The following is a 12,636-nucleotide window of genomic DNA, read 5'->3' as shown; positions in this document are numbered from 1 at the left end:
AGGGTGTGCGGGTGTTATTGGACAAATTTGAAATTTTTATTGGGCCAACATATTGATCAGGAAGGAATTCCATAGAAATCTCCTCAATCAGAGAAAGATTCAAGTTTGGAACTGGTTCCTAAAAATCGTAATCACGGTATCAAGCTTCACTACAATCAAGAAAAGTAAGAGGAATACATGGATATGTTCTTGTGGTCAGTTAATGGGAAGAGACTTTTGAGTAGTATTGGTACAGAATGGGATGCAATATTTTCCACAGGCCTGTATGAGAACAGTTCCAACTAAAGAATTTCCAACATCACCCAGCAACCTAATTGGTGCATCATCCACCAACCAAACAAGATAATCTCTACCATTGGCACACCATGAACGCAGATATTTGTTGATATTATTTCAACAACACTGTTCAAACTTATAATCTCAGACATCTTCACCACAAGCCCACTTTTCAAGTCACACAGAGATGTCTGGAGAAATATACTTATATTTCTTCATCAGTGTGCCTGAAATCAGTAACTCGTTACACAACAATGCTGAATGATTAAAGCATTTCAATGAAGTGGATCACCACTACCTTTTCAAAGGCGTTGAGGTAAAGGCAATAAATAATGGCATTGTCAGCAACTTCCAAATTCCATTAATAATTCTGAAAGAAAAAGCTTCTTTCCTGAATGATCTGATTTAGAACAAATATCTAATACCAGGGGGCATGCATTTCGTACAGCACACGAACAGGCCCTCCAGCCTACAATATTGTACTGAATCAAATAAGTTAATAATTAAATGGTCAACTAAACTAATCCCATATACCTACACAATGGCCAATCTTCTATGCGGTGGTGTGCTGGGGCAATGGCATCAATACAGGTGTTGCCAACAGGCTCAATAAACTGATTAGAAAGGCTGGCTCTGTTATAGGAGTCAAACTGGACACACCAGAAGCGGTGGTAGAACAAAGGACCCTACAGAAAATGCTGGCAATTCTGGACAATGTTTTCCTCACCGTCTGCATGCCATCCTGGCTGAAAAGAGAAACACTCTTACTAACAGACTAAGGCAATCGCGCTGCTCCAAACAGCGCTATATGAGGTCATTATTATCTGCAGCAATGAGTCAGCCTACAGCCGGGGAAGTGATGATCACCCCTTTTATACTGTTTGAGGTAACTTCTTTTTTGTTCTTTCTTATTTCTCTTTAATATTTGTACATCTGTGCACCTGTAATGCTATTGTGACACTGTAATTTACTTTGGAATTAATAAAGAATCTACCTATCTATATTCCTTCATTTCCTTCACATTCACGTGCCTATCTAAAAGTCTCTTAAATGTCCCTAATGCATCTCCCTTTACCACTACCTCAGGCAGCATGTCCCAGGCACCCAGTACTCTGAAAAAAGGCTTACGCCTCACAACTCATTTGAAATTACCCCTCTCAACTTAAATGCATGCCCCTGGTATTAGACATTTTGATCCTGGGCAAAAGATACTGTCTATGCCTCTCATAATTTACAAACTTCCATCAGATCACCCCTTCAGCCTCCACCACAGAAAACAACCCAAGTTTGTCCAAAATCTGTTACAGCACATGCCCTCTAATCCAGGCAGCATCCTGATAAACTTTTCAACAACCTCTCTAAAGACTCAACATTCTTCCTATTATGGGACAACCAGAAATGTATTCAACACTCCAATGAGGTCTAACTAGAGTTTTATAAAACTATAACATAACTTGTTGACTTTTGAACTCAGTGCTTTGACTAATAAAGTCAAGCATGCCATATGTCTTCTTAACCACCTTATCAACCTGTGTAGCCATTTTCAGGGAGCTACGAACAAGATCCCGCTGCTCACCAACACTGTTAAGGGGCTTGCCCTGAACAGTGTACTGTCTCTTTATTTGGCCTGCCATCTTTCATAGGCTTTGGTAGAAATTAGACCCTAAGACGCCAGAGATAGGAGCAGAATTAGGCTATTCAGCCCATCAAGTATACTCTGCCATTTCATCATGGCTGATCCAATTCTCTCTCAACCCCATTCTCCTGCCTTCTCCCTGTAACCTTTCACACCCTGACTAATCAAGAACCTATCAACCTCCACCTTAAATACACCCAATGATCTGGCTTCCATAGCTGCCGGTGGCAAAGAATTTCAGAGTCACCACCTACTGGGTAAAGAAATTCCTCATCTCTGTTCTAAATGGATGTCCCTCTATTCTGAGGCAATGCCCTCTGGTCCTAGTATCCCCCACTACAGGAAACATCCTCTTTACATCCACTCTACCTAGGCCTTTCAATATAAGATAGGTTTCAATGAGTTCCCCCTTGTTCCTCTAAATTCCAGCAAGTACAAGCTCAGAGCCAAAGGCTCCTTATACCATAGCTCCTTCATTCCCAGAATCATGCTCACGAACCTCCTCTGAACCGTCCCTAATATCAGCACAACCTGTTTTAGATAAGAGGCCTAAAAATGCTCACAGTACTCCAAGTGAGGCCTCAATAGCGTCTTATAAAGCCTTAGCATTATACCCTTGCTTTTTTATTCCTAGTCTTCGAGAAATGAATGCTAATATTTAATTTGTCTTCCTCACCACTGACTCAACCTGCAAGTTAACCTTTAGCAAATCCTGTACAAGGACTCCCAAGCCCCTTTTCACCATGGATTTTTGAATTTTCTGCCCACTTAGAAAATAGTCTACACTTTTGATCCTTCTACCAAAGTGCATGACCATACACTTCCTGACACTGTATTTCATCTGCCACTTCTTTGCCCATTCTCCTAATCTAATTCCTTCTGCAACCTCACAGTTTCCTCAACACTATCTACCCTCTTCACCTGTCTTCATATCAACAGGGCACTTGGCCACAAAGGCCTCAATTTCATCATCCAAATCATTGATATATAACATAAAAAGCGGTCCCAACACTAACCACTGTGGAGCACCAGTTGTCACCAGCAACCAGCCACTCTTTGTATCCTGCCAATCAGCAAATCCTCTATCTATGCGAGTTTCTTTCCTGTAACACCATGGGCTCTTATCTTATTAAGCAGCTTCAAGTGTAGCACCTTATCAAAGGCCTTCTGAAAATCCAAGTACCGTAAATTCTGGTGTATAAGCTGAGGATCTGGCCCTAAATTTTGGTCCTAAAATTAGGGGGTCGGCTTATACAGAGGGTGCCAACTTTGGAAAAACGAATACAGGTGTCCCCCGCTTTTTGAACGTTCGCTTTACGAAATCTCACTGTTACAAAAGACCTACCCCTTGCCCATCTTCTGGGTTTTTTTTCTCCCCCTCCCCCTTTTCCTTCTCCCTGGGCCTCCTGTCCCATGATCCTCTCATATCCCTTTTGCCAATCAAGTGGCCAGCTCTTGGCTCCATTCCTACCCCTCCTGTCTTCTCCTATCATTTTGGATCTCCTCCTCCTCTCAAATCTCTTACTAGCTCTTCCTTCAGTTAGTCCTGACGAAGGGTCTTGGCCCGAAACGTCGACTGTACCTCTTCCTAGAGATGCTGCCTGGCCTGCTGCGTTCACCAGCAACTTTGATGTGTGTTGCTTGAATTTCCAGCATCTGCAGAAGTTCCTCGTGTTTACCTACATTAATTACCTGTTTTCGCTAACAGGTGTTTAAACAGTTACAAAAAAAGGCAGCGTGCGCCCCGAGCAGCTGCTCCTCCCCTGGATTCGGAACTGCATTCTCGCCGGCATTGCTTAAACACGTGCCTGTGAGCATCCGTTAGCAAGATGAGTTCTAAGATATCGGAAAAGCCTAAAAGAGCTCATAAGGGTGTCACACTTAGCGTAAAACTAGACATAATTAAGCGTTTCGATCGTGGTGAACCAAGTAAGGACAACGTGAGTTTGGCTTGTGGAAGTTGACGAAGATCATGTTGAAGAGGTTTTGGCATCCCATGACCAAGAACTGATAGATGAAGAGCTGATGCAATTGGAAGAGGAAAGGATAACAATCGAAACCGAATACAGTAGCAACGGACTGGAAGTGAAATCGTCCAGGAACTGAATGTGAAGCAACTGCGTGAGATTTTCGCTGCAATGATAAAGTACGACTTTAATTTTGAAAGGGTACGTCGGTTTAGGGCATATTTGCAGGATGGTTTGAGTGCTTACAAAGAACTGTATGATCTAAAAATGCGCAAGGCTAAGCAGTCAAGCAAGCCTTCCATATCAGCCGCAGCAGACAACGAACCTCAACCTTCGAGATCGAGGCAGGCAGTCATAGAAGATGACCTGCCTGCCCTGATGGAAACAGACGACGAGATCACACCCCAGTGTCCCACCATCCCAACCCCTGGGCCGCGGACAGATACCGATCCGCGAAGAATGCAGCGGTGCCGGGACGCACCCAGCACATCTTTAAGAAAAAAAGCCGAAATAAACAAGCTTATTAATTAGGCGCTGCCCGGCACGTAAATGTTGGCCCAGATCAGAGGCGATTGCCGATTGCGTTGCTTCTTCACTTTACTACATTCCGGCTTATGAACCGTTTCATAGGAATGCTCTACCTTCGGATGGCGGGGGAAACTGGTACACGGAAGACAGGTTGTAGTTATTGGCTGATTTTGAGTCAAATACAAAAGAAAATACAAACGCTTATGAAATCTACACAAAAGAGCTACAAAACACATCCTGTTTCTCAATTTACTTGCACACACTGTTGTCGTCAAACGTTCAGAGCTTGAAACTCTCACTCTTTATTATCTGACTCTCCGAAAATCGTGTCACTTTCTTTGACAGTCACCATATCATCATAAGGATTGTCAATTTCTGCTTCGACATCGTCATTTGCAGCTTTACTGGCTGCCAAATCTCCATCGTCTTCTTCCCAAAGCAAATGATCTTCAGTACCATCCAAAGCATTGCTGATGCTGCACTTCTTGAAGGCCTTCACAATGCACTCGGCCTTCATTTCCTCCCACGATTGCCTACCCACTCACAAACTGTAGCTAGAGATGTGGCCCTCATATTTCCCGCTGGTGTGAATGACTGATTTCCAGACATCATCCATTCGTTCCACTGTCGACACATGAATTCTTTGAATGGTTTGTTTAAACTCACATCTAGTGGCTGGAGCACGGACGTCAAACCACCGGGTATGACTGCAATGTCCGTATTTTCAGCTTTCAGTGTTGCTTTTGTCTCACCTGACAAGTGCGCTTTGAACATGTCCCAGACAAGTAGCGACTTTTCCTTCCTGAAACCTTCAGGACGTCGACGCCACACCTCCTTAACCCACTTTAAGCAACCCGCTTTGTCCATCCAGCTGCGTTCTTGAATGTAAACAACACCCAGCAGGAATTTTTCTTTCTTTGGGAATGTTTTCCTCTTAAAAATCACCATTGGTGGTAGTTTGGTCCATTAGCCATACACGTTAACGCGACAGTAAAATGTTGCTTCTCGTGTACAGTTGTTTTGACAAGGACTGTTTTCTCCCCCTTCTGATTGACAGTGCAGTTGCCAGCAAAATCAAAGAACATTGGTGTTTCGTCCATGTTACCAATCAGCAAGAGCGGGTAAGGACGTGCCTTTCGATGCTTGATTACGAACGATTGGTAGGCCGTAATCTTATTCTCAAGGTCGCTCAGCAACTACTGAGCAATCTTTGTTTTTTGTCTCAACACAAGATCATGTCTATTCATCAAGTTGGGTGCACCAACTTCGCGTCACTTTGAAATTTTCGCCGACCTCACTGTGTTTTTCGGCCCATTTCAACGCTTGAACTCGAATCATTTCTCTGGTACAATGTATCCAGACGATCGCTGGTGATTCACCCACTCTAAACCTTTTTCTTCCAGTTCTGGCCACTGGCATGTTCTCCCACGGTTTGCACATTTCGTCTTTCGCATTTCCCTCAGCGTGTCCTCTGCCTTTCTCCACTCTCTCACTTGTTTCTCGTTTACACTAAACTTCTTAGCAGCTGCAGAATTATTCGTTCCTTTAGCAAAATCAACAACCTTCAGCTTGAAGCCAGCATCATATTGCATTCATTTTAATCTTTTGTAGATGGTGGTCGCAAACTCGATATTGAGCATACGTACTGATCCTGCCACCCTGTGTTATGTTTTAATGAGATGAGGATGGGCGCTAAATGGTTTCACGGGGGCTACATTTCAGAGGATTCCTTACCATTGGGAAACCTAAACCAAAACTTCCCTCCCTGATTTATTTATTCGCTGATAATGCTCTATAATGTTAGGCCTATTTTCTTAGCAGGTACTGGTTCACAAAATTTCCAGGTTCTGGATCCGGCAAAGCTGAGTACTGGCATGTGAGATCTTGTGATCTTTTCTGGTTAAATCAAAAACCTCTACAAAAGGGGTCGGTTTATACAAAGGTAATATGAAAAAAGTCACTTTTTTAACCTTGAAAATGGGGGGTCGGCTTATACACCAGAATTTACAGTACACAAAATCCAACAAATCTCCTTTGTCTATTCTACTTGTTATTTCCTGAAACAATTCCAACATACTTGTCAGGCAAGATTTCCCCCTTAAGGAAATGGTGCTGACTTTGACCTATTTTATCATCTGCTTCCAAGTAACCCAAAACATCATCCTTAAACAATTAACCACAACATCTTCTCAACCACTAACATCAGGATAACAGGCCTATAATTTCCTTTCTTCTGCCTCCTTCTCTTCTTGAAGAGTGGAGTGACATTTGCAATTTTCCAGTCCTCCAGAACCATGTTAGTAACTAGTGATTTTTGAAAGATCATTACTAATGCCTCCACAATTTCTTTAGCTAGCTCTTTCAAAACCCTGGAGTGTAGTCAATCTAGTCCTGGTGACTTGTTTACCTTCAAACCTTTCAGCTTCCCAAGCACCATCTCCATATTAATAGCAATTGCACTCACTTCTGTGTGCTGACACTCTTGAACTTCTGGCATACTTGGGAGTATTTCCACAGTGAAGATGGAATCAAAATACTTTAGTCTGTCCGTTATTTCGTTCCCCCCCCCCCCCACTACTACCTCTCCAGCATTAGTTCTAGCAGTCCGATATCTACTCTCACCTCCCTATTACTCTTTATATTCCTAGTCATATCAAAGGGGCTATCAATAATATCCTCTCTGATATTATTTGCTAGCTTACCTTCATATTTCATCTTTTTCCTCCTCCTGGCTTTTTTTAGTTGCCGAAACTTCCACCTTCTTACTAACTTTTGCTGTATTATATACCTTCTCTTTTGCTTTTATGTTTTTTTTTACTTCCTTTGTCAGCCATGGTTATGCCATCCTATATTTAGAATACTACTACTTCTTTGGGATGTATCTATCCTGTGCCTTTTGTATTCCTCCCAGAAACTGAAGCCATTGCCATTCTGCCGTCATCCCTGCTAGTGTCCCCTTCCAATCAACTTCAGCAGCTTCCCTCTCATGCCTCTATATTTGCCTTTACTCCACTGTAATAGTGATAAATCTGACTTTAGCTTCTCCCCCTCAAATTGTAGGATGAAGTCTATCATATTACAATCACTACTCCTCTAAGGTTTTCGTTTCTTTAAGCTCCTTAATTGAATCTGGTTCATTACACAACACCTTTCCAGAACAGCCTTTCTCTGAATGGGCTCAGTCACATGCTGCTCTTAAAAAGACATCTTGTAGGCATTTTGCAAATACTCTCTTGGGATCCAGCACCAACCTGATTTTCTCAATCTACCTGAATATTGAGATCCCCTATGACTATTGCAACATTGTCCTTTTGACATGTGTTTTCTACCTTCCATTGTAATTTGTAGACAATATCCTGGCTATTGCTCGGAGGCCTGTATACAGTGGCATGCAAAAGTTTGGGCACCCCTGGTCAAAATTTCTGTTACTGTGAATAGCTCAGCGAGTAAAAGATGAACTGATTTCCAAAAGGCATAAAGTTAAAGATGACACATTTCTTTAATATTTTAAGCAAGATTACTTTTTTATTTCCATCTTTTACAGTTTCAAAATGACAAAAAAGGAAAAGGGCCCGAAGCAAAAGTTTGGGCACCCTGCATGGTCAGTACAAAGTGACACCCCCTTTGGCAAGTATCACAACTTGTAAACGCTTTCTGCAGCCAGCTAAGAGTCTTTCAATTCTTGTTTGGGGGATTTTCACCCATTCTTTCATGCAAAAGGCTTCCAGTTCTGTGAGATTCTTGGGTCGTCTTGCATGCACTGCTCTTTTGAGGTCTATCCACAGATTTTCGATGATGTTTAGGTTGGGGGACTGTGAGGGCCATGGCAAAACCTTCAGCTTGCGCCTCTTGAGGTAGTTCATTGTGGATTTTGAGGTGGGGTTAGAATCATTATCCTGTTGTAGAAGCCATCCTCTTTTCACCTTCAGCTTTTTTACAGACGGTGTGATGTTTGCTTCCAGAATTTGCTGGTATTTAATTGAATTCATTCTTCCCTCTACCAGTGAAATGTTCCCCGTGCCACTGGCTGCAACACAAGCCCAAAGCATGATCAATCCACCCCCGTGCTTAACAGTTGGAGAGATGTTCTTTTCATGAAATTCTGCACCCTTTTTTCTCCAAACATACCTTTGCTCTTTGCGGCCAAAAAGTTCTATTTTAACTTCATCAGTCCACAGGACTTGTTTCCAAAATGCATCAGGCTTGTTTAGATGTTCTTTTGAAAACTTCTGACGCTGAATTTTGTGGTGAGGACGCAGGAAAGGCTTTCTTCTGATGACTCTTCCATGAAGGTCATATTTGTGCAGGTGTCGCTGCACAGTAGAACAGTGCATCACCACTCCAGAGTCTGCTAAATCTTCCTGAAGGTCTTTTGCAGTCAAACGGGGGTTTTGATTTGCCTTTCTAGCAATCCTACGAGCGGTTCTCTTGGAAAGTTTCTTGGTCTTCCAGACCTCAACTTGACCTCCACCGTTCCTATTAACTATCATTTCTTAATTATATTACAAACTGAGGAAACGGCTACCTCAAAACACTTTGCTATCTCCTTATAGCCTTCTCCTGCTTTGTGGGCATCACTTATTTTAATTTTCAGAGTGTTAGGCAGCTGCTTAGAGGAGGCCATGGCTGCTGATTGTTGGGACAAGGTTTGAGGAGTCAGGGTATTTATAAAGCTTTGAAATTTGCATCACCTGGCCTTTCCTAACGATGACTGTGAACAAGCCATAGCCCTAACAAGCTAATTAAGGTCAGAGACCTTGGTAAAAGTTATCTGAGAGCTCAAATCTCTTGGGGTGCCCAAACTTTTGCATGGTGCTCCTTTCCTTTTTTTCACTCTAAAATTGTACAAAACAAAAATAATACACTAATCTTGAACTTTATGACTTTTGGAGATTAGTTCATCTTCTACTCACTTAACTATGCACAGTAACAGAAATTTTGACATGGGTGCCCAAACTTTTGCATGCCACTGTATAACTTCCATCAGGTTCTTTTTACCTTTGCAGTTTCTTGACTCTACTCGCAAAGATTCTACATCTTCCGATCCTATGCCACCTCTTTCTTAGAATTTGATTTCATTTTTTAACCAACAGAGCCACCCTACCCCCTATCTACTTGCCTACTCTTTCGCTACAATGTGTATCCTTGCATATTTAGCTCCCAACCAAGAACTTCTTTCAGCCATGACTCAGTGGTCCCCTGAGTCACACCTACTAATCTCTATCTGCAAAATCATCTAACTTATTAGGTATACTGTATGCATTCAAATATAACACCTTCAGTCCTGTATTTGTCACCCTTTTTGATTTTGTCCCCATGTTATATTTCAACTCATCCCACTGACTGAAATTTTGCCATGTTATCTGCCTGTACCTCCTCGTAGTCTATCACTACACACTCCATCCATTTGTATACTAACTGCACCATCCTTTGCCCTATCATTCAGGTTCGCATCTCCCTACCAAATTAGCTTAAACCCTCCCCAAATGCTCTAGCAAAACTGCCTGCAAGGATATTGGTCCCGTTCTGGTTGAGGTGCAACCCACCCCTTTTGTACAGGTCATACCATCTGCAGAAGAGATCCCAATGTTCCAGAAATCTGAAGCCTTGCCTTCTGCGCCAGTTTCTCAACCATGCATTCATCTGCCAAATCATCCTATTCTTATCTTCACTGGCGCGTGGCACAGGCAGCAATCCAGATTACTACCCTGGAGGTTCTAACTCACTATATCCTCTCTCCCTTTTCCTACCTATGTCACTGGTGTTAATATGTACCAAGAGCTTTGGCTGCTCACACTCCCCCTTTAGAATGCCGAGGTCCCGATCTAAGACGTTCCTGACCCTGGAATCTGGCAGGCAACATACCATCTGGGTTTCTCTATCGTGCCCACAGAATCTCATGCCTACTTCTTTAACTACGGTATTCTCTATTACTACTGCAGTCCTCTTCTCCCCCCTCCCCCTTTGCTTCTGAGGCACAGGGCCAGACTCATTACCAGAGACCCAGTTGCTGCAGCTCCCTCTCTGGTAGACCCTTCCCCACAACAGTATCCAAAGTGGTATACTTATTATTGAGAGGAATGCCAACAGGGGTACTCTGCACTGGCTCACCATTTCTTTTTCCTCTCCTGACAGTCACCAGGTTCCTATCTCCTGCAATTTAGGGGTGACTACCTCCCTGTAGTTTTCTGTATGAGCTGAAAATCATTGGGCTGCAGCTCCAGTGCCTTAACATGTTCTTTGAGGAGCTGCAGTTTGGTGCACCTGGTGTAGATGAGGTTATCCAGGAGGCTGGAGGTCTCCAAGAATTCCATATCTCACACAGAGAACATAACATAGCCCCAGAGCAATTTTCACTGCACTATGTACTAACATACAAAGCATGAAGAAGAAGAAGAAACTTGCCATGCTGAAGGCTGTTCTTACCCAAGCCTGCTGAGCCAAAGCCTCCCCACTCCAACAATGGCTGCTCCGCTCGTCCCTACCTTATTTTTGTTAGCTCTTGCTAACGAATATCAATTTGATTGATCTGCTGGAAAAAACCGAAAGCCCGTGAACGCTCTTTTTTAAATCACTACAACCTGTGGGTAGCCTCCTCTCAGGATTCAACTGAGCTTCTGGAAAAAGTCGAAAGCCCACAAGCACTCCTTTTTAAATCTCTTGCTCTGTGTCTAGCCTCCTCTTTCAATTTGATTGGGCTGCCTGTACTATGCTTTGTTACCATTTTAAAAAAGGATTTAGATTAGTTGAACCCTGCACAATGATCTAAGAAATGGGTAGTGCAACAAGGTTTAGTATTTCCACTCAAGTCTTACTGTACAATGAAACTTGAAGTTGGATTTTACTCAGTTAAGGACCGGAAACATCCTTCCATACCAAACCAAATAATTCATCTTTTGATCTTACCTTCAATTTCCTTCTTGCATTAAATTTTCGCAGCTGTTCCACAGTTTCAGGGAGGTGAATTTTGTATGCATATCGATCCCGCTCCTGAAATATAATATGTTTTATTTAAAACTCTGGATCTATCACTGCAAATATATATTAAACTGGTTGTGATGAAGTCAGTGACGTCTATATATTTTTTCCAAACTCAAAATGTGGCTAAGCTCCAAATTGAATTAAATTAAATTGTCTTAAGTTAACATGCTAGACGTCCAAAGCTAACACACTTCCGGAATGGTCTCAAAATTTCCTGTTATTTTTCTAACGCATGATGCTCAAGTCTCAAAGCAATGAAAATGTACTTCTCAGAGAATTGTTCCATGTTTCATCTTAGATGGTCACAAATGATCGAAAAGACTACATAGAGTGGCCCATACAACTGCATATCGTTTAACCACTCTACAATAATATTTTGCATAAACTTGTCAACATGAGGTGGGAAAATCCATGACCATTTTGCTTACAATTACTTTCCAAAACTTTTCAAAGAAATAGCATCTCTGCTGCACAAATTAACAATGACTTGTAGTTGGATGCCTATTTTAAATCAATTAAAAATGTACCTTAAGCCACGGATGGTTGAGAGCTTCATAAACAGTAATCCTTTCTGCAGGGTCCAACATAAGCATACGACGGACCAAATCCTTCGCACTCTCTGATATGTGAATCCATTGCCTAGGGTTCATCTATATGAAAAGAACTGTTATCACTAATAGCATAATTATTACATTTCGTGCACATTTTCATATGATAGTCACATGAGTTTATTTATAACAACATTATATAAAAAGAAGTTTGGAATATGTACTAAAAGTTGTTTATAATCGCAGCATGACTAATGAAACATAAACTGAGTTTGGAAATTATAAGAATCCTGAGCACAGTGAAACTGCAAAGAATTACCACAAAGCTGACTATATATTGTAATGTTTAGTATAGCAACTCTAAGCAGCAGCCAGAATGACACACAAAAATTCCATTTTACCTTGTGTTTTCCTTTGATGATGGCATCAAATAATCTTTCCTTTGTTCCATAAAATGGCAAACAGCCACTAAGAAGAATAAAAAGTATCACACCACAACCCCAAACATCAACTGGCTTTCCATATGGTTCTCTTTTGACAACTTCTGGTGCCATGAAATGTGGTGTTCCTACACGACCTAAACAAAATAATTCAAGCAGAGAATAAAGGCCAACTTTCAAAGCTGTCGTTTTTATCAGTAGATGCCTTCAAACAGCAGGTATGGCATCAAGTTGGAATCATTCAAGTGGTGATCAAAGAT

The 12,636-nt window shown here is 41.9% G+C and overlaps 1 protein-coding gene across 5 annotated transcripts in view; it reads right to left on the bottom strand.

The window, feature by feature from the left end:
• Nucleotides 1-12,636, bottom strand: part of caska (calcium/calmodulin-dependent serine protein kinase a) — a 410,842-nt gene that overhangs the window by 194,463 nt on the left and 203,743 nt on the right. For all 5 annotated transcript variants that reach the window (XM_072260443.1, XM_072260444.1, XM_072260445.1 and 2 more), the window contains 3 exons: nt 12,338-12,513; nt 11,916-12,038; nt 11,314-11,397 (listed from right to left, as the gene is read on the bottom strand). In XM_072260443.1, the coding sequence (XP_072116544.1) occupies nt 11,314-11,397; nt 11,916-12,038; nt 12,338-12,513 (383 nt within the window). The remainder of the gene's footprint in view (nt 1-11,313; nt 11,398-11,915; nt 12,039-12,337; nt 12,514-12,636) is intronic.

This window comes from Mobula birostris, chromosome 6 (assembly GCF_030028105.1).
Source record: "Mobula birostris isolate sMobBir1 chromosome 6, sMobBir1.hap1, whole genome shotgun sequence".
NCBI classification, from domain to species: Eukaryota; Metazoa; Chordata; class Chondrichthyes; order Myliobatiformes; family Myliobatidae; genus Mobula; species Mobula birostris.
This window is presented reverse-complemented; position numbering and strand designations above follow the sequence as displayed.